At 37.8% G+C, this 23,847-nt stretch overlaps 1 protein-coding gene across 1 annotated transcript in view; it reads left to right on the top strand.

The window, feature by feature from the left end:
- The window catches only part of LOC111512972 (dynein beta chain, ciliary), a 194,739-nt gene that overhangs the window by 87,101 nt on the left and 83,791 nt on the right, over nucleotides 1-23,847 (top strand). Inside the window, exon 9 of the mRNA XM_074176036.1 lies at nucleotides 5,548-5,916. Within this exon, the coding sequence (XP_074032137.1) occupies nucleotides 5,548-5,916 (369 nt within the window). The remainder of the gene's footprint in view (nucleotides 1-5,547; nucleotides 5,917-23,847) is intronic.

Here is a 23,847-nt window from a genome sequence, read left to right as displayed (position 1 = left end):
AACTGGTGGAACCATTGTGGGTTGAAAAGTATTATCAAAATTTTTAGTATTAATTGTTGAACTTTGTTGAAATGATAAACTATTCAATCGTGATAAAATATCGTCAAATTCACTCATAAATAAATAATTGTTTTTCTTAATAAATAGTTACTTAAAATTACTCGTCTCGAATAGAAAATAATTTGTTCGCAATGAACAATACTATATATCTCCACCAAAGTCCTTATCAGAGGGTTCGTGAAGGCAAGGAGGAAATATTTGGCACTCCAATTCCAGTAAGTTCCAGTTCCTTCTCCGTTGATTTCTTGCAGCTTCCCTGGGGCTGTGTCGTCTCCTTGTCCGCTCGTTCTGGGTGGTCCTCGAAGGATTCCTGTTGAATTTGTGCTGAAGGGTTTGGAACTCCACGACGCAAAAAGTTCGTTTTCACACTGCGCAAATCCTACTGACTGCGCCAATTAAATGATTGGAACGAGAAAATAACTTTTTAAAAATAATTTATTTCACAAACTAGAGACGACTGTCTCTTATGAGAGCTACAAACAGAATAATAATTAATATAATGTCAACTGGATACTAACTGCGTGTCGAGATAAGGGATTCCTGGAATATCTCTCACTCAGCTGAATCATCCCCGTGTGAATGGCCGTGTCATGGGAACTATGACCACGTAACTCGCATTACAGTACAATAAGATAGCGTATGAAACTCATGCATTCGTAAATAGACGCATTCACTATTTTCTTGAGCCAAAAATCATCCATACAATACTCTTTTACACGATAAACAGGTTTCATGTAGTTATAAAACTATTTTCCGCAATTATTGACCTCGGCCTGCAGGTTTTAATGACAAACGTTTCGTCTGCGGTAAAAATCACAGGCGATGATGGAACTCTTTAGTTATCGTCACACTATCTGTATCAGTTTCGGACTCCAGTTTAATTGGATTATTAGAGGGCGTGAATCAGTTGAATTGAATGGAGTGATGCGTGTGTAATTGAGTTCATTAGGTTCAATTTGTTTTTATAAATTACTATCGCCTCCCTATATAATCTTATATAGTTATAGGAAGTGGGACCTTTTTGAAGCTCCTGACAAATGTTTCACAACCCTAGGATATAATGTCAATATCTTCAACCACTACAATATGGCGGAACTTTTAATAATTGCCTGAATACATTGATATTTAACTACATAATATGAGGTAATATGCTTGAGGTCAGTTCAGAAGATGCTCGAAATGGTTGCCTTGAACAGCCTATCCGATATTTCACGCTGAACATTTTCGAACACAGTAACGTCAATATCACTATGAATATTTATTATTCTGTAGAAACTCAACGGCCAATTAAACGATCAGGAAAAGTAGTATCCAAATAGTTTTATAGTTGTCTGGAGTAATGTGGTGATACTCCATCTTGTTGGAATACTTTATCCATATCGAATTCATTAGGATTCGCTTCGGAGATTTCAGTGATGAGAGAGTCAATAGTAGCTTCCAGCATATTGAAATACAGTTCCCCTGTTGAATCTTGATCAATAAATAGTCCTACAATATGGTTTCCCAATATTCTTGCCTAAACGATAATTTTTTCTGGTGTCACTCCAATAACGGCAATTTTGTCTGTCAACATTGCCGTTTGGAAAAATGTACATTCGTCGCTAAAACAAATATTGTGGAGATAGGCAGGATGCCTTGCAATGGTTTCCATCATGATTTCGCAAAATTCTGTGCTTCGATCAGGGTCATCTTCAGTTAATTGGTGTACCATTTTAATTTTGTATGGATGATACCTATTCCTCTTCAAAAGTCTCCACACAGTAGAAGGAGGCACCTCACAAACATTCGCAATGAAATAAGTAGACTATTCAGGATTTACTACCATTTCACCAATTATTTGCACTCGCTGTTCTTTCGGAATGGACGGATGACCTGGGGGCTTTTTGATATGTACACTACCGGTAGTTGTGAATTTGGTTACAAGTTTCCTCAAATATTTTCTATAGATAGGATGATTCGAAAAACGTTCATTGAAAGTCCCTTTTAATATCTTCTACCAGAGTATTTATAGTACAATATTGAGTTAACTGAGTCAAAAAGATATTCCAATCAGATTCAAATGTCCAATATAGCCGTGCGCCATTTTTCGAAGATTCTCTTACTTTTATGAAAAGTTCAAAATTCACTGATCTCCTCTACTACTCGTTACAATCCCATCCTCGTCCCGTGTTAGGAATCACACGTTAAAAGGTAGGAACTCGTTAGTCCTTAGCCTGCACAAATTTCTCAAATTCTGAGAGTTATCGTTCGTATGGGGGCGACAGATGATTAACGGAAAAACAGATTTTAAACAGATTTTTGATTGATATGTTCATTCGAGGAAATATAGAACTATTCATTTTCCGAATAATGTTAATTTATCAATGAACATTACTGATCTACATACACACTTGGAATCATATATTATAATGACCCTTCAGACCAGTTTCCCAAAAAAACCTACTCGATCTTTTTGAAACGCATAAAAAGAAATATAAAATATATCAAACAAAAACAGTGGCGTATCCTATTCAATAATATATTGAATTTCACGGGACTAGCGATCCCGTAAAAGTTACGCGTCGCATCGTGAATAAAAATCGCTTCAATTTTTCATTCCAATGGGCGAGAATTGACCATTTTAGAGATGTGGTACCTTTCTACTAGTAAAACCGAATACTAAATGAGAATATTCTAACTGAACAATGATGTTCATTGTCAAACTGACATATTTTGTCATTTTTATAAACGAAAAATGACTCAACAAACCTTATCGGGTTGTTGGAATTGCCATATGGTAGATAAACAGCAATATTTCTAGAAATATCGATATTAATAGTTTTGTCTTCAGGAAATTATTTTGTAGTAGGTGAAAATATTGACTTCATATTCTAGGGTTGAGAAGTATTCGTCAGGAGCTTCAAAATGATGTATCACAAGACCCCACTTTTTTTAAATTTTTTTTTCCCAGATGGCGCCCACTTGCCATCTTGAAAGTTCCATGTGTCAATTTCACTTCATAATAAAGTATTCATGTTTCAAACTCGATCACATGGGTAACTTCTTCAGGTGCATGTTCCGTATGTCGGTATGCTCTAGGTGATAATTCCTTTTTTGTTCAATGATCAGTGAAATAACACATTTTTTCGTTACTCCATTGTATACCGATCCACAGCTGTACCGGAACCTTTGTAGCTGCAGATTGATTTACATTGAAACCACGAAAAGATGTTCACACAACACAAATGGTCGCTTGGGAGTAAGCCAAAAATGGTAGGTGTACATGAATTCAGAAAAAATGTAACTCAGAGCTATTATTCAAGACAATGAAGGAAGGGGTTGGAAATTTCATTGACAGAGAAAATTCAAACCGATCGAAAGAGAAAATCAATGTAAATGTAGTATGACTACTAGTACTCAATTGCACACGTATCAGGTCATTTTATAAACCAATAGAAAAGAATTCACTCCCACCACCAATAGAATGGAACTGGAGGCTCAAATCTTGATAGATATATCATGAGTACTTCGTCCGTTGCCTCATTGCCTTTGATGATGTATACCGCAGTCGTAGACGAAACAACAGATATATAAACCATGGGACCACGGCCAATGGATCCGACATAGTTACGTTTATCCATGTTAGTTTACATCATCATCATACTATCATCATACTATTACATATATGTTGAGCTATGAAATTAGTAATGGATGACGGAGAATGGAAGTGGTTCATTGATTTAATCAATCACCAGATCCTCGATCTAGTAATAAAGCTACTCAATTGAGTAACTACGGACAATGAATCCGATAAGTTGACATAGTTACGTTTATCCGTGTAAGTTTATATTTTTTGAGTTTCGTATCATACTATTATATTATACTTTGAGCTACGAAATTAGTAATGGATGATGGAGAATGAAAGTGGTTCGTTGATTCAATCGATGACCAGATCCTCGATCTGGTAATAAAAGTACTAAGTTGAGGTAAAAAAATCAATCCGCCCCACCAAAATAATAGTGATTTACCAAAGGAACAACTCAAAGCCGACACACAATACATTCTTTCACATAATCAGAATGTAGAAAATTACAAAACGCAACCGGGTAGTTTTTCTAGAAGTAATATTATATTGTGTTTGTTTTTTCAAAATCTATTTTACCAAATTTGTTTATGTATCTGATAGGTTTTGTCATTAGCACCTGGTACATAAAAGATATTTGAGTTTGAAGATCAGTCTTACTGATGATAATACTTTCATTTATTGTAAAATGTTCATATCTAGTTCAAATTGGAAGGGTATATTTTCAGGAGAGATCAATTTTTGGAAAAGAAAGGTTTTGTCTCTCTACTTCCCCATTTTGATACAAAAAGTTTGTGAATTTTTCGTGTAATTCAATGTTTATATGGAAATAGCTATTTCGAGAGGTTTTTTCCAGTTTGTGTCTGAAAGTCACTTCTTTGCATGATCTACACATCTTTACATATAGTTAATTTTTTGAAATTGATTGCTTCTTTCCTTTTACATTTTTTGTATCAATTTGGGGAAGTAGAAAGCCAAAACCTTTCTTTCACAATTTATATTATCAAAATAATTAATACTATAACAGTTGAGCACCCATGATTATAATTCGATTGTAAATCGAAACGTCGGGTTGAATCAAAATAGTTTTAACTGATTTCTGACCCTCTCTCTACTCAATAGTATTATCATTATAGTTATGCAACAAGAACAAATGATATGTAGGGTAGGTATATGGTAGGTATAATATGTAGGTATACAGTAGGGCGATGGATAGAAAAAAGATACATTTAAGTTCTTCAAAGATCTTGACTGAATTCAACAAAGTATAGCCCATGTTGATCGGTAATTATGTAGCGGATAAATCTTTATTCTTTTATGATAATTTATAATAGTTTCGATGTGATTCATAATTGATAATTTATTTAAATTTATAATTATTTCATCTACACATACAGGTAATTTTTTGAAATTGATTGATAACTTCCTTTCTTTGGCAGATTCCCACAATTTTTGTATCAAGATGGAGAAGTAAAAAGCCAAAACTTTTTTTCCCAATTAATATCTACAAACTAACTACTATGTAACAGTTCAGCACCTATGATTATGGTTCAATTATAATCCAAAACGTCGGGTTGAATTAAGACAGTTTTGACTGATCTCTGCTCTATATCATTGTTATAATTATGCAATGAAAACAAACAATAATAATAACGAATTTGAGACGAAAAATGTGGTTGGGTGATGGATAGAAAAAAGGTACATTTTAATTTTTTTCAACGATCTGAATTCAACAAAGCACAGCCCATATTAATCGGTAATAATGTAGCGGACAAATATTTCTTCTTTTATAGTAATAGTTGAGATGAACGTGACTTAAAATCTTTCTAGTGCTGATATTTCGCCTTTTTCGTCGTTATTTAATTAGGATTGTTTATGCCTGAATCGAATCTAAATCCCCAACTAATATCTTTCTTCTGATACAGATCGGACTGTTTATCACAATGAATCCCGGCTATGCTGGAAGGACGGAACTGCCGGAAAATTTAAAGGCTCTTTTCAGACCTTGCGCGATGGTCGTTCCGGATTTCGCCCTGATATGTGAAATTATGTTGGTGGCTGAAGGATTTCTCGAGGCGAGACTTCTGGCAAGAAAATTCATCACTTTGTACACTTTGTGTAAGGAATTGCTTAGCAAACAGGATCATTATGATTGGGGTTTAAGGGCCATCAAGTCGGTGTTGGTCGTTGCGGGGTCTTTGAAACGCTCCGACAGACTGCGGCCTGAAGATCAGGTGTTGATGAGGGCTTTGAGAGATTTCAATATACCCAAGATCGTGACTGATGATGTACCGGTGAGTATTGTTGAAAATATCACATGAATTGAAGCCAGTAAACTTTGAATTTCAAATTTCAAGTCAGAACAAAATAGTGAGTGAAACATAGTATGGTCTTCTCAGAAATTTTGCGGATCTGTCGTTAAAATAAAAAACAAAAGGTTACACTTGAGGGAGTTTTCAACGAGTAATTCATATTATTGATATCAGAATTGATGAGAGTGGAAAATTGTATGGCCAAATAATATGTATTTTCATGATAAACGAAAACTTCAAAGGTAAAATAAAGGTCACATATCTGAATGTGAACATTTTGGTAGGAAGTTAAACATATGCTGACCTTCAGAATATGGTTCAAGGTCAAATCCAGCTGAACTATTAGAATGCATGTTGAAAACAAAACATCCAAGCCAGCCGTGAAAGCCTACATTCCTATATCCCTCCCTTTATTATTTTTTATTATATATTCGAGGAATTTCTAGGGGTTTTTTCACTTTCCTAATAATGTAGATTATATTGTAAAGTGCTGCTGTATCTGCCTTACATGCGCAAACCGCGATTTTTTTTCATTCATATCAGAATACCGAATATAAAGAGACCTGTCGAATATTTTCGGATTTATTAGCCGTGGTATGCAGTTGTTATACCTGACGTTTCGTCTGATACTGCGTCATACAAAATCATTTCGACTGTTACAGTGGTTGACAATAGTTCAAGGTATAAAATCTTGTAGACCATGAATAGTGAACCCGGAAACATCGGACAATCAATAGGCATGAGACAGTGTCAAATAATCGTCGATTTAATGGTTTTAGGGAAAAATTCATATCGAAAAAAATTTAAAGCATTCCTGTAGTTTTATTTAAATTATTCAGATCATTAAGATTCTCAGTAAAATAGAACATTGAAATACTACAATCGGCCACTTTGACTGAAACACCAATCACAGTTCAGAAACGTGTAAACTCCCTTGTAAGTAAATTTTGTATTCATCTTCACACTAGGTACAACTAATATGGATATAATCAAACTTGTTTTGAACTCATATGAGTTCATTTTACTTTCATAAGTTGTTTTTACAGTAAACTTGTCATTGTTTATTTTTGAGGTTAACAGCTTGTAAGTTGATGTTTTAGAGTTGATACTATGTTAACACCCGATAAAAGTAAACGAATAAAATTGATAATAAGACTGATAGCCAAGACCAAAACAAACATAACCTCAATAAATTAGTTATTCGATGGCCTCAATATTTCATCTATTTCATGTCAAACAAACATTTCAAGTTTAAGACTTTATTCAGAGGAATCGGGCAAATTTTGGATATGCAGTTGGTTAGTACCTCGTACACTAGATGGAGTGACATTTTGTTGTTCGCTTCAACATAGGAAGAGGAATGAAATACTCTGAAAAAATTCCGATTTTCATTTTCAATAACATCCGTTTTGACAGCGGAACAGTGCTGAAGTGTCTGAGCGTTCGGGTGTGTTTTCGTCAGATTTCTGGTTGATGATCAGCCGTATTGTGGTGTTTCTGGCTTGTGATAGTGGTTCGTTGTGTTCTTTTATGCAAACGAAAAAAACGTTTCTGGTGAGTACGCTTGATTATATCATTTTTCATTGCGTTCATTTGCTCAAAGCTTTGCTGTCACTTTTACGTGAGTAGAATGTCAAGCAGTATGGAGGAACTGCTTCGCAATCTGGCTGGGAAGGACAAGTCTGACTGTACTTACATATTTTGATGCGTAAATTACGAATCCGAAAGGAAAAAGAGGCGCTATCCCTTATTTAAAAAGTTACGGTCCTTCAAAGTTCAGAAAAGGGCAACTTTTCAGCCTTCTTCTTCACCAAATAAACTATTTAAAAACACAAGCATTTATTCACTACGTCACCTTTACACCTTATTCCTTCTTCTGTAACACTTTTCACTTCAATAATCAACATTTTTCTTATAAAAATGTTAAAAAATGTACGGAGCTGCTTTTTGGTTACATATCACTGTATTTTACGCTTTTAAGGTTAATGATATGGTTGGTACGACTGATGCAGTCAATATTTCTAAAGTAATTCAAATGTTTTTTGCCTTCATTCTTTAGCTCGTAAATTGGTTTTTGGCACTTTTCTTAAAATTACAACAAATGTACTGATCTTTTTTCTTCGGTATTTTCATATTCCGCTTTCTATTGCATCTATACCATGAAGTGTCATAATTTAATTTGCACTCTTCATTGCAATTAGTACAACGTGTTGTTGCTGCAAATACTCCTACTTGAACCAAATATAGAATTGAATTATTTCTTACTTTCACTAAATTATGAATTTCGTTCAAATTCATTTTGTATTTTTCTCTCACGTCAAACTAAAAATTCAAATCTACGAATTTAAAATAGTAGGTGACGACAAATACCAACCGCTTTTTTCTGAAATGTCACTAGTATCTAACCTACAAATATAAGAGTGTCACCAGGAGAAGCATTCGTTTTTGAATTCAGTTTTTTTATAAGAAAAATGTTGATTATTGAAGTGAAAAGTGTCAATGAAGAAGAAATAAGGTGTAAAGGTGACCTAGTGAATAAATGCTTGTGTCTTTACATAGTTTATTTGGTGAAAAAGAAGGCTGAAAAGTTGCCCTTTTCTGAACTTTGAAGGGCCGCAACTTTTTAAATGAGGAAGAGCGCCGCTTTTTTCTTTCGGATTCGTAATCTACGCATCAAAATAAGTGAGTACAGTCAAAAATTCTTTCAAAATCGTCGGGTGTTCACAAAACGAAAATTTACCGATTTTCCACCTCTACCTGACATTTCTATCAACAAGGTAGACGAGTGGATCAAAAAAGACAAGCAGCCTAAAAAAGCAAAAAGGTTGCAGAAGAAGGTTGTTTTAGATGATGTTAGGGACGAGGCAAACAAGTACTATTCCGAGTCCGAGGTTTCGTCGCGTCTGGTGACTCGAAGTCAGGTCCGCGAGGTGGCCACACCACCTACCAATGTGAATATGGACACAAGTCCAGTCATTCAAGCTGGCAGTGTTTCTGACAACTCAGAACACACTGTCAGAACTGTTCAGGACCAGGAGCCTGGCTCCTCTGCCCCACGCAAGCAGGAAAGCCAGCCTCCAAATAATAAAGTTAAAATTCCACCAATTGTCGTTCGTCAGAAGGACAAATGGGTTAAGCTGATTAAAACTGCAGCTGAGGAGAAAATAAATTTCACCAAAGCCGTCAACCTGCATGACGGCATCAAGGTTTAGCCCTCGACTCCTGACGACTATCGTCGATTGACTAGACTTCTTGTGACGGAGAACATCCCCCATCACACCGATTCTCTCCCCGAAGACCGGCAAATCCGTGCCGTCTTCAGAGGTGTGCCAGAACACTTTTCGGTTGACGATATCCGTGAGAAGTTAGAAGCCAGAGGCTTTGACCCCTCTTCCGTAACCAGGATGAAGCGTGCAAACAAGCCTCTACCCATGGTCCTGGTACTGGTTAGCAGAGACCAAAAGGACATCTTTGGGGTCAAAGACCTCTTGAGTGTGAAGGTGCAGGTCTAACCCCAGCACCCCAAAGCTTCGGTGGGTCAGTACCACCGCTGCCATCGTTTCGGCCACTGCCAAAGGAATTGCATGGCACTCCCAATATGCGTCAAGTGCGCCGGCAGGCATCTCACCAACGTCTGCAAGAAAGCAAGGACTGACCCTCCGAAGTGCAATAATTGCAAAGGAACACACACTGCCAATTATAGAGGCTGCCCTGAGTTCCCTGAGGCTCACAAGCCCAGAAGCAAGTCAGCTAAGAAACCATCTCTCCCAGGCAGACCTGCGGGGTCGGGTCGTGTCCAAGAAGGGGTTAGCTTTGCCAGAGCAGCATCCAAGGGTGCTAACGGCTCGACAAAGCCTGCTCCTTCTCGATCTGTGTCCTCACTTCAGACTCAGGGAGCTTCAGACATCTGCGCCGCATCAGAGCAGATGAAGCAACTATTATACAAACGTGCTGACTGGAACCACCAATGTCTAGACAACCGACATTGTCTAGATCTCTGAAGATAGTCTTTTGGAATGCCAATGGCTTTCTTCTTAAGAAACTAGATTTTGAGTATTTTCTCGTTGAGCACAACATCGATGCGGCTCTAATTCAAGAGACGCATGTGAGGAACGAATCCATTGTCATTCCAAATTACAAATTCTACCATAGAGAACGTGTTGGACGTGCTGGTGGGGTAGTTGGCATTTATGTCGAACGATCCCTCCAGTGTGTCCAATATGGCATTGACAGTGCTCGGTTACACGGAACTGAGGCCGTAGGGGTCGAAATTCGACTGAGTCGGGGTTCTCACAGATTAATCTCTGTCTACAACCCTCCGAGAAATCTTTTACTCCCAGAATCACTGAATGAACTGCTGATGGGTAGTGATATTCCGACAATTGCTGCTGGCGACTTCAATGCCAAGTACGGACTGTGGAGCAGAGCAGTATAGGCCTGACGTACTTGACATCGCGCTTCTCAGAAACGTCTCTCTGACCAGCGAAATTTACGTTCAGTCGGAACTGAATTCCGATCATAATCGAGTAATCCTGGTATTGGGCGATGATCTTCCTTCCCCTGATTATCGCATGAGATATAAGACGGATTGGGATATCTTCACAGCTCAGCTCGGAGAGATGCGCGCCCCTCCTGACGGCCCCTTTTCGGATGGCCACCTCCAGTGAGGAGTGCCCACTGAAGAGCTATAATGAGTTTCCCCCTCGTATCTAAGCCTTGATACGAGAGAGAAATCGCTTGAGAAGGCTCTATCAGCGGACACTCTTCCCAGGAGATGAAGCAGAGGCAAACAAGATGGCCAATCAAGTGAAACAGGCCATCATTGACCACCAAAATGAAAGGTGGGAGGAGCTGTTGGAAACCATTGAGCCTGGGAGTAACGAGCTTCGGCGGATCACTCGTAGGCTCAAGGGAAAGAAGACTGCTCCCTCACCCATTCACGGAGAGCGCGGAGTGTGCTACTTCCCCGCCGACAAGGCGTTGGCTTTTGCTGACACGATGGAACGTCAGTTTTAGCTTAACGTTGACGACAATAACGACATCGACCGCGATATTCTGCTGGAAGATCGGGTTCATCGCATCCTCAGGGAGGATGATAATGATGTCATTCGTCCGGCTTCTGTGGAAGAATTAAAGGGCTATATCAAGGCTGCAAAGGCCAAGAAAGCTCCGGGGGTTGACTCAATAATAAACAAGTTATTGAAGAAGCTCCCGGAAAACTGTGTTGAGAGCCTACTGTCTATAATAAATAGCTCACTGGCTCTAAGATACTTCCCCAGAAGGTGGAAACATGCTATCGTCATCATGCTCCCAAAACAGGGGCAGAACCGGTTTTTCCTGCAGAACTATCGCCCGATTAGTCTGCTCTCGTCGGCGGCTAAGCTGGCTGAAAGAGTCGTACTTCAAAGGCTCAACGAAGAAGTTGAGGACCGAAATGTTCTGCCTGATGAGCAATTCGGCTTCAGGAGAGAGCATTCCACTGAGTTGCAGGCTCTGAGACTGGTCGAAAATACCATCGTGGAGCTAAATAGAAACAAAAAAGTCCACCTCGTCTTATTAGACATTTCGAAGGCCTTCGACCGTGTCTGGCATGAAGGCTTTCTACACAAACTAATTGCGTTCGACCTGCTTCGGGTCCTGATCCGGTGGATTGGGTCTTTCCTGAAAAACAGAACATTTCAGGTTAGAGTAGAGGGCTCTCTGTCTGATAACAGAGAGATCCTCGCTGGAGTGCCACAGGGGGCCGTGCTCTCTTCCACGCTCTACTCGCTTTACACCAGCGACCTTCCGAGTTCCGAACATGTGAAGGTATCTCTCTACGCCGACGACACGGCTCTCCTCTCGTCTTCCATGGGTCGGGAGCTCGGGATCGTCTATATGCAACGTGCATTGGGCGACCTCGAGCGCTGGTACCTTGAGTCGAAGATCCGAGTGAACCCGGAAAAAACTCACGCGATAACCATGGGAAGAACGACATCTTCTCCGGCTATGAAAGTGAGAATCTCTGGAAGGGAGAATGACTGGCAGACGCGGGTCAAGTGTCTCGGTCTTCTAATAGACCGTAGGCTCACCTGGAACCCGCACTTGTTAAACGTTAAGGCAAAGATCCAGGGTCGGGTGGCAAGCCTGTACCCTTTGATCAATAGAAGGTCTGAGTTGAGCCTTAAGAATAAAATCACGATCTATAACACGATGTTCAAGTCTGTCATCATGTACGCTTCAGGCGTTTGTGGACAAACGGCTCCGACTAACATCTCCATCCTGGAGACCTTACAAAATAAAATTCTACGGATGATTGTGAATGCTCCGTGGCTCGTGCGGAATGAAGCCATCCGCAGAGATTTGAAGCTGCCTTCCATTCAGCAGTCCATCCAGTCGAGGAATCGGCGAGTTTTAGATTGCGCTGAAACTCACGACAATCCGTTAGTCAGGGAAGCTATAGATTACGCTGTAGACGACCCCTCTCGATATAGAAAGCCCCGACACTCTGTCGAATGAGGCCCCTATGTCCTCCGTTAACAGATGAATAATATCTTCATCCATCTCACCCCAGCCAGGTAGGGGTACACTGCGAAGGGCGGTATGGAAGTCTGAGAAATTTCATGCCACCATCACAAATCAGTCATGACCCATTCGTCCCTCTGACGAAAATCAGAGTAAGGGAGCAAGGCTCCAACCTGCAAGAAACGATGATGACTATAAACGATTTTCAATTATAAAATATAATTGACTTTAGGTCAATGATGGCCACTATATTGCACTGACGAGTGGCTAATGAGCCCAAAACCGGTCTGCAAGTGTGCCTGTACTAAAATTGAGGGTCGACTTTTTCAGTTGTATTGCCAATTGCATATGCAGGAAATTTTCTGTGAAGATTTCTGCACTGACGTCTGTCGGATATAATCCAACGCCCTTCGTGGTATTAGCCAGGGAAGTAGTTTTTAGTAGTTAGTTTAAGCCGATTTCAGAACCTCCCCCACCACTTTTAACCTTGAAATGACCTCTACGTCACACGAAGTAGCGAAGGTGACTTTGAGGAGGTATTATGAGTTTGACCTTCAACGACCTTGACCTACGTCATACGGCAACGCCGACAAGGTGACATCGAGGTGCTGTTTTGGGTTTAACCTTGAATGACCTTCATTCTTTCCCTATATTTTCGACAAGGTGACTTTGACTTCAAATGAATTCGAGCTAGTTTTGCATCACACGATCTAACGTAACCAAGGTGACTTTGAACGATTGTTTCGAGTTTGACCTTGAACGACCTTGATCAACGTTACATAACGCAGGCAAGGTGACTTTGAGGCAGTGTTTTGGGTTTGACTTTGAATGACCTTCATTAACTTCCCATATTTTCAACAAGGCGACTTCGACTCTGAATGAACTCGAGCCAGTCACGGGGTTTTCTTGAAGTTCTGAACCTACACGACACAACGTAGCCAAGGTGACTTTGAGGAAGTGTTTTGTGCCTGACCTTGAACGACCTCCAACTACGTCACGCAATAGAGACAATATTATTTTGGAGTAGTGTTTTCGGACACGACCTTCATTGATCCACGTTGTTATTTAGAATATTCGACTTTGAACGACTTTCAGTCACATCGACGAAGAGACTTTTGGAGTGCGTTTTCAGTTTGACTTTGAGTAACCTTCTGCAATGTCATGTGCCTTTGCTAATGTACATTTGAGAGCGCTCGTGTACTCTCCTTCCCTCGCCCACTTTTTGAATGAACATATAAAAGAGGTGCCACTCATTCACAGGAATTAGTTTGATATCGCGCGTATTGAATATATCTACAAATATGTTTCACTGTGATAGGTGTAGTAAAAGTTTCAGCCATAAAGATAACGTGCGTCGTCATCAAATGCAGTCCTGCAGGCCGGATAATGATGCAGGTCCTCCATCAAAACGGCCCAGAGTGGATTCTGCCCAACCAAGTGCAGTTCAGGAATTGTGCAACTATTGTAATAGAATGGTGCCTGAGAATAGGATCAATTCACACCTCAAAACATCGGAGCATAGAACAAATTCCTGTACGGAATTTGAGGATGGTGTGAAAATCATCAACAGCGCATTCAAATATAGGATTGTTAGCTACAGGGTCGAAAGTAAGAATCTACATTCAGACTATCAATCCTTCTTTAATGAAGTGAGGCATGAAGTTGTGACTTTGATTGATCGAATGGTGCAAGTTCATAACACCTTGAAAGTGAACATGGAGTTGTTTGGAAGGTACATGCTTCATACGCAGGAAATATTAGAGGTGAAATCTTCCAACAGCCAAAACCAAATTGTTGATCAATCAAACAACCTTGAAGAGGTATATAGGACATTCGTCGACACGTTGTCTGCAAAAGCTGTGGAATTTCAAGAACGTGACTCAGGTATGTTATCTACATAAATATGAAAGATTTCAGTCATTAAACGAATAATGTGTTCACAGGTTGGACTCTGGAGAAAGTTGTTTTTATCAAAGTAAACATCAACAAATATAGTCCTCTCAGTTGATCCTCCTGCATCAAGCTTCCAGAATTCATCGCTTTGAAAAGGGCAGTAGTTAATGTGAAAAATGAAGACCATTTTTGCTTCGCTTGGGCGGTGACATCAGCTCTGCGACCAGCACAAACGAGAACTTCTGAAGTAGGATCATATCCAGACTTCAGAGATGTACTTAATGTTGAAGGTATAGATTTTCCCATGAAATTACGTGATATTCCAAAATTTGAGAATATGAATGATTGTTCAGTCAATGTTTATGGGTTAGAAATAACTTTCAAAAACAACAAACCGAAATATGAAATTGTGGGTCCTCTTTATTACGCACGGCGGAAACTCGGTCGCCCTGTAAATTCATTGAACATCACCGAGGAATCTGGTACTAGCCACTATTGCTGGATAAAAGATCTATCAAGGTTAGTTTCATCACAAATTTCATCCCACGGGCATAGGATGTATTTTTGTGATGGGTGTTTGATGTATTTTTCAGACGAACGCAAATTATTGCGACATCAGTTGAATGATTGCAATTTTATTTGTACTACCATTCCCACAATGCAAATCAAAATTGATAAATGTGGTAGGCCATACCGGAAAATATATTGAAATTTGAAAATTTTGAAAGGCAGTTGAAAGTCCCCTTCGTGGTATACGCTGATTTTGAATCAATTCTGAAGCCTATACATACAAATGAACCGGATCCAACACGTTCCTTCACAAATGAATCATTTAGTCACGAGCCATACTCATTCTCATACCGAATTCGTTGTTCTTTCGATGATTCAGCCTCCAAATTTGTTCTATATCGTGGGGAGGACGCTGCCAAAGTATTTATAGCCAGACTGGAGTCTGACCTGAGGGCCATCTACTATACCTATTTGAATCGTATCGTGCCAATGAAGCCATTAACAGTATCAGAGGAGAATGAATTTTCAACTGCTAATAGTTGCGGTATTTGTGAGGAACCCTTCGAATTGGGTGACGTCAAAGTGAGAGATCATTGTCACTTGACGAGAAGGAAAAGATATGGAGCTGCACATTCCAGATGTAATTTTAATTACAAGTTACCGAATTTCGTCCCAATAATTTTCCATAATTTGAGCGGCTATGACTGCCACTTGTTCATAAAAGAGTTATTCACTAATAAGAACAAGGTGGAGGATATCGGTCAAACAAAGGAAAATTACATTTCTTTCACTAAGCATCTATTGATGGGTACCACAATAGATAAATTTGGTAAATTGAAAAAACAATTCCTAAAGCTGAGATTTATCGATAGCTTTAGATTCATGGCGTCATCACTGCAGCAGTTAGGGGAGAGCTTGTCAGATGAGCAATGTTATGAAACACGGAAGTATTTTCCGGAAAATGAAAAATTTAGATTGTACTGAGCCACCATCAAAATCCGATTTTTATGATCAATTGAACGAGAAACATATATCTGACGATGATTATGAGAGGCCAAAACGTGTATGGGCCTTGTTCGAGTGTGAAACGTTAGGGGACTATTCAGATCTGTATTTGAAATCAGATATATTGATTTTATGCGATATTTTCGAAAATTTCCGTAATATATGTTTGGATAGATATAAATTAGATCCAGCCCACTATTTTACCTCTCCAGGCCATTCTTGGGATGCCATGCTCAAATACACCGGTGTAGAGCTGGAATTGATTACGGATATTGACATGATAACTTTTTTCCAATAGGGTATTCGTGGGGGTATTAGTCAGTGTTCTGAAAGAAAGCATATTGCTAATAATCGTTTTCTGCCAGATTATGATGAGAATGGAGCATTATCATTCATCACTTATTTGGACGCTACGAACCTATATGATCACAGTATGTCCCAACCATTACCGACAGGTGGGTTTTCAAGGCTATCCGAACAAGAAATTCTTCAACTAGATATCATGGGTGTTCCAGACGATGGTCCTAAGGGTTTTATTCTGGAAGTAGATGTCGATTACCCTGAAGAACTTCACGATGCACAATTGGATCTGCCATTTCTTGTAGAGAGCGTAATTCCACCCGGTTCAAATTCAAAAATACCCAAATTAATACCTAATCTGAATGATAAGAGAAAATACATTGTTCATTATAGGGCTTTGAGGCAGGCAATTGAAAATGGACTGATAGTGATGAGGACTCACAGAGTTCTCTCATTCAATCCATCACCATGGTTGAAGAAATATGTAGACCTGAATACCCTAATGAGAAATCAAGCTACAAATGTTTATCATAAAAATATTTTCAAGACAAGAACAAATGCTGTCTGTAGAAAAACAATGGAGAACGTTGATAATAGAAATGACATTCGGCTTGCGACTCATTGGGAGTCTATATAGCGTGCCACTGGTGCGAATGCTCTCATCGCTCGACCAAATTTTAAAACACTTCCAATTTTTCCAGAGGACTTTGTCGCCATTCATATGGGTAGAGTGAAAATAAATTACAATAAACCCCTATATCTTGGATTCAGTATTCTTGATTCATCTAAAACAGTCATGTATGAGTTTTTTTATAAATTCATAAAAAACATTATGGATCAAATGCTTCTCTCCTCTACATCGATACCGACTCTCTCATTCTCAAAATTTTCACGGAGAACTTTTATGATTTCATGAGGGAAAATGTAGAGAAATTCGATACATCCAACTACAAAGTTGGAAATCAGTTTGCTATGCCTATAACTGAACCAATATTGGGAAAGATGAAAGACGAATTCCCTAATGATCCAATTATCAGTTTTTATGGTACCGGCGCAAAAGCATATCATGTCAAGTCCGTTAGTGATGAATTGAAGAAGGCAAAAGGGATAAAAAAGTCGGTCATACAAAATCAAATGTCACTTGATGATTATAGGAAAATAGTCGAATCGGGTGGTACCATATTGCGTAAGATGAACACTTTTCGAAGTGAGTTACACGATGTGTATACTCTAATGTGTAATAAAGTTGCGCTATTATACAAGGATGATAAGCGATTCATCATCCCCAATACCACAAAAACATTACCGTGAGGGCATAAAGGATATTGAGTTCTACCAAACCAGCCCTGAGGTAAATTTCAAATTCCTTATCGTCGCTCTCAAAACTGTGCCTAATCATGAGGCGGATTCTGATGAAAAATTGGATCTACTCATAAGATTAGTGGAGGAACAATCAGATGATAATGTGATAAATCTACACCTACGAAACTATGTATTTATAATATATATATATATATATATATATATATATATATATATATATATATATATATATATATATATATATATATATATATATATATATATATATATATATAAAATCCCTCTTTATATATATATATATATATATATATATATATATATATATATAAATATATATATAAATATATATATATATATATAAATATATATGTTACCTAAGCCACTCTTCCTCAACCCCCGTCCACTTACCACCTCCACTTTACCTGATACAGGGAGTAAATGCTGAGTCTGGCAACACTGTTATATTATATTCTCGCAGATTATGAGAATCTATAATCTATATCATAATTGATATTTACAGTGGGAATGTGGAATATATATATATATATATATATATATATATATATATATATATATATATATATATATATATATATATATATATATATATATATATATGTATATATATATATATATATATATATATATATATATATATATATATATATATATAAAAATCCCTCTTTATATATATATATATACAGTGTGACCCATTCAAAATGGAACCACCCCTGTAAAATGTGCATTTTTCAATCAATCTCAATTTTTTTTTATTGAAATATCAAGCATGAAAAACTGTATCTTGACACTAACTTTCACAATTTTAGTTTCATTTCCAAGGCACTCTATGGTTTTTTTTGTTTGTCAAAAACGGCAAAAGTTTATTAGGCAATTTTTGTTTTCAAATTTGACTACACCACTGGATTCGTAGTCGTTATAAATCAAAACTGTCAAATTTTCATTAAAAAATATTTGTTAACAACGAAGTTACAACAACTTCAATTTTGGAAACAAAGTATTTGTTTGTAATTTTTATTCAGATTATAGACACATTTGAGATCTGACAACACTGTCATCACCAAGTAGAACACCAGTGAATTTGTACAGTGAAAATCCGAAGTCAACAGCTCAATGCGTTCTACAGTTATAACTCCTGAAAATATGGTAATGTGAGAGATTTGTGGTGCAAGCGTTTTGTAATAAAAATCTGACTACGCCACTGGATTTGTGGATAATATTCCCTTAAAATCATTCATTTGAGTGTAGGTTACGAGAAGTGTATTCTAGAATAACAGAAAATTAAAAATTCATTTTCAAGTTATGCAGTACTTAGTACATTCTTCCGCATAGCCGCTAAAATCAAATTGATTTAAAGCATGGAAATCATTTATTCAATAATAAAACAGAGAGCAGGACAAAAATTGTTCCCTGTAAATTCTTCATAACTCAGCTAAAACAATCTTTTAGAGGAGATATCAATAATTTGAGGAAGCTGAACTCATTATGCAAAGGTTTTATAATAAATCAACAGTAGGCTGTGATTTTGACAGTTAATCATAAATAAAATAATAGTTGTTAGTTACGTGCATTTAATAATGGCTTTGCAATTATCATTAGAAGAAAGAATTGAAATTGTGAGAATTTCTGGGGACAATTATCATAGTGAAAGAGAAGCAGCTAGGATATTTAATCACAGACATCCAAATCGACTTCCCATTGACAGAAGCACCGTCAGTAAAATTAACAAAACATTTAAAGAAACCGGTGCAGTCAGCAAACATATTTTAAAAAATAATCACCGAAGAAGAAATTTAAACGAAGGTGCTGTTTTAGATTATTTTAGAAACCACCCAAACAGAAGTTTACGAGTCGCCAGTTTGGATTTAAACTTACCGAGAGAGACTATTCGACGATGTCTTAAACAAAACAAAATGAGAGCATTTAAACCTAAATTTCTTCACTCTTTAAAGGCAGGTGATGAAGTGAAACGTATGGAATTTTGTTTGTGGGCACAAGGCGAGTACCTGAATACAAGAAATTTTTTAAACTGCATAATGTTTAGTGATGAAGCTTCTTTCAGCACCAATGGGGTAGTTTCATCGCAAAATGCTCGGTATTGGGCTACGGAAAATCCGCACTGGATCATAAATTGTAAAAGTCAATATTCCGAAAAAGTTAACGTTTGGTGTGGTATAGTACAAAATAGAATAATAGGTCCATATTTTTTTGATGGAAACATAAACGGGCAAAATTTTTTGGAATTTCTAAATAACCAATTATCGGACGAAATAGATGAAATGCCTCTTGCGGAACAAGTAAATTTATATTTTCAGCTCGACGGCTGTTCCGTGCACAATTCGAGGATTGTTAAAGAGTGGCTAAATAACCAGTTTCCAAATCATTGGATAGGACGAGGTAGTGACTTAATTGAATGGCCACCTAGATCGCCTGATCTAACAATATTAGACTTTTTTCTGTGGGGTATTCTGACACAAAAAGTATACAGAACAAGACCAACGAATCGAGCTGAACTCATGCAAAGGATACGACAAGCTTGTGCCGAAATTACAGTTCAACAAATAAGAAATAGTGTAAACAATATTCGGAAGAGATACGATAAATGTATTGAACTTAATGGAGGTTTGGTAGAAGCCACAAAAATTTGAATGTTTAGTTTTAAATCAATGTTTATTTTAGTATCAGTTTTTTCTTAATGGCAAATAATTGTTGAATGAATACTTTGAAACTTGTTTGTATACATTTTGTTTTCATCAGCTATAGAAGAAGGTAGAGTAAGTTCAGAATCTCATAAAATGTGATTTTCCAGGTGCGCTGTTACAAAAGTACTATTATTTATTATTGGGAAACTTCCAAAAAGCTTACAAGTATGACCATTAATACTTCAAGATTCTATCAAGATTTGGTAAAAGCGCAATTGGGAGATCCCATGACATGAAATTCTGAACTTGGTCTACTACTGCGTAACTTGAAAATGAACTTTTAATTTTCTGTTATTCAATTATTCAATTTTCATTTTAATTTTCACTTCTCGTAACCTACACTCAAATGAATGATTTTAAGGAAATATTATCCACAAATCCAGTGGCGTAGTCAGATTTTTATTACAAAACGCTTGCACCACAAATCTCTCACATTACCATATTTTCTGGAGTTATAACTGTAGAACGCATTGAGCTGTTGACTTCGGATTTTCACTGTACAAATTCACTGGTGTTCTACTTGGTGATGACAGTGTTGTCAGATCTCAAATATGTCTATAATCTGAATAAAAATTACAAACAAATACTTTGTTTCCAAAATTGAAGTTGTTGTAACTTCGTTGTTAACAAATATTTTTTTATGAAAATTTGACAGTTTTGATTTATAACGACTACGAATCCAGTGGTGTAGTCAAATTTGAAAACAAAAATTGCCTAATAAACTTTTGCCGTTTTTGACAAACAAAAAAAACCATAGAGTGCCTTGGAAATGAAACTAAAATTGTGAAAGTTAGTGTCAAGATACAGTTTTTCATGCTCAATATTTCAATAGAAAAAAATTGAGATTGATTGAAAAATGCACATTCTACAGGGGTGGTTCCATTTTAAATGGGTCACACTGTATATATAAATATATATATATATATATATATATATATATATATATATATATATATATATATATATAAATATATATATATATATACATATATATATTCCACATTCCCACTGTAAATATCAATTATGATATAGATTATAGATTCTCATAATCTGCGAGAATATAATATAACAGTGTTGCCAGACTCAGCATTTACTCCCTGTATCAGGTAAAGTGGAGGTGGTAAGTGGACGGGGGTTGAGGAAGAGTGGCTTAGGTAACAAAAGTGGGACTGATCGGGAGCTATCATCATTCGAACTGCTTGTTCTAGCCTTCGAATATCTACCGAATTTAGTTGGGTGTCTAGCTGTGTTCATCTTCTCCGAATAAAAACTGTGAGTATATAAGTAATGTTGATTAATATGCTTTATTCTAATATTTTGTGAATTTCTAGTGTGCAGTATGTCTTTCTTCATTGACGCTGGTAAATCCGTGGAGGGTAAGATCAACATCCTGCAGGACGTGGTGGTGCAACAATCGGAGCTACCGCAGGACATTGTGGACTGTGAAGCCAAAGCAGACGGAGCTGCAGTAATATATGAAGATGTGGGACGAGTCTAACCCTTATCGACGGCCGCTAATGACCTCGACCCTCTGGCGGGCTCCTTCCACGTCAGATAACGCCACTATCTCGAAGGGTAAGGCGACCAATGCAAAAAAGCAGTCACCGACGGCTCCGCAGATGTTAACTGCTGAGTGCAACATCGAGCCAGCCATTACGGTATCATCGTAGACCACGGCCGAGCCATATCATCAGCCACTTGCCGGCCCCATAGCACCTCCGCCACCGATGCTTGCGCCAAGTGTTCAGAAGGTGACTTCTGCCCAATCCTCTGGCAGCGAAGCGGACCACATGTTTCCTATCTTTATCCCGCGAATTATGATTCATTCAACGGATTAAGTCGTGATTCATTCCGCTGCGGTCGCAGATCCGCGGTTGCAACCGCGTCATAACTTTAAAGCATAGTGTATTTAATGTCTCACGTACATCGCGAACTTTCATCGATTCCGCGGATTATCGCGGATCCGCGGTTTCACCCACGGATTATTCGCAGGTCCGCGACAGTGGCGACGAATCCGTGGATCAATTTATTCATTTTGTCATAGTCTCTGATTCGCGGTTGCACCTGCATCATTATTTCAATGGCAGCCGCGGAATTTGCTACGCGGATCATGATATTTGGAGCTGGCTGTAGTTGATATTCATTCTCAATTGTAAGAAATCCAATTTCATACAACTACTTTCGTCATAACTATTTTTCGTGTAAAATCGAAAATAGACTAGTTATTAAATGAAAATGTATATTTTCAGCTGTAAACAGGTTTCATATTCTACTACTACGTGTAAATTTTCCAACTTTCATTCATATGAAAGACCTGAGAAGAAGAGTCCCATGCCGTGAGACGATATTCTCTGGTGTACTGACTACTGTTTGTATGGATAATGTAGCCCTGAAAAGGCTGTTTTTTTACCAGAAGGCCCACGGTTAGTGTGTCACAGGTTTGACACTATTACATATTATGCATGCTGACACTCTTGTGAAATTTGTGAGCGGTCATTCACATGCCTCACACCAATACTGACCCAGCTGCATCATAGAGACCGTATCATGGATGTTTACATGTTGATACCAGCCGCCGTTATTGTTCCGTATCGAGTAAAATCGAAAACAGCACCAACATAACTTCTGGATACCACCATCGATCGTTTTGATTCTAACGTGCGCATCTGTCACACAATACAGGTCCAGTCGATCTTCTAATGTGTCGGTGACGTTGAGCCATCGGACGCCGATCATTAAGGCACCACCATCTTCAGATGTATCAGCCACAATACCTTCATCACTCAGGTCATCCTCGATGATATTCCCTTCAATAATTTCCCCGTGCTCCAAAACATTAGCTTCTTCGTCGACTTCAATATCTGCCTCGTCTTCTATAATTTCAACTTCCTCTTCCACAATTCCCTCTATGTTGGGAGCCATTCCATCCCCATTCAATGACTCATCATCCGTCCAATTATTCTTATCATCAAGTGATATCCTAGCTAATACAGCGGCGTTTTTTTCGAAATTCATCTTGATGTGCTCTCATATACTGAGTGAGGTTCAGGATCGGAACTTGACTTTTATATGATTCGGTTGTGGTCATGATAGCGCCCCACACTACTTCAACTTCTCGCTCTATACGATTAAGAGAGGGGGGGGGGTATGCCAGCCCAGTCGAATTCACGAGAGGAGCAGATCAGGAGACGAGAAATCCATGGTAATCGTATATCGACATACACCTAGATACGCCCTGGAATTACCTGCTGATTTTAACTCTATTTTGTCAATTTAATTCATTTCATTATATGTTGATTCATAGAATAAATAAATCCATCGCTACAATATTACTTGTATAATTTTTGGTATTTCGAAACTATTTATTCAGCGAAGAATAATAGATTCCACAGTTTTAGAAAATTTATAATGAAATTCAAATTTATACATTCCACTTTATTTTTCATCAAGTACTATAATAATGCTATTACACTAATGAATTTCCATTGATCCATGAGTTGTGATGTTCGGATAATCCCAGCCATTTTATATATAGACGACGTCTTTTTCGTTTCAAAACTCGCTCCACCAAATATGTATTGGGATCATGGGTTTCATTTATATCCATACCATAGAAGGAACCTTTAATTGGCTGTCCGTTCACATTTTCGAGCGCATA

The sequence above is a fragment of the Leptinotarsa decemlineata genome, unplaced genomic scaffold (assembly GCF_025532065.1).
Source record: "Leptinotarsa decemlineata unplaced genomic scaffold, Ldec_3_MD MMD2_tig00001393_RagTag_RagTag, whole genome shotgun sequence".
Classification (NCBI taxonomy): domain Eukaryota; kingdom Metazoa; phylum Arthropoda; class Insecta; order Coleoptera; family Chrysomelidae; genus Leptinotarsa; species Leptinotarsa decemlineata.
Note: the sequence above shows the minus strand (reverse complement) of the source record. Positions and strands in the feature narration are given on the sequence as shown.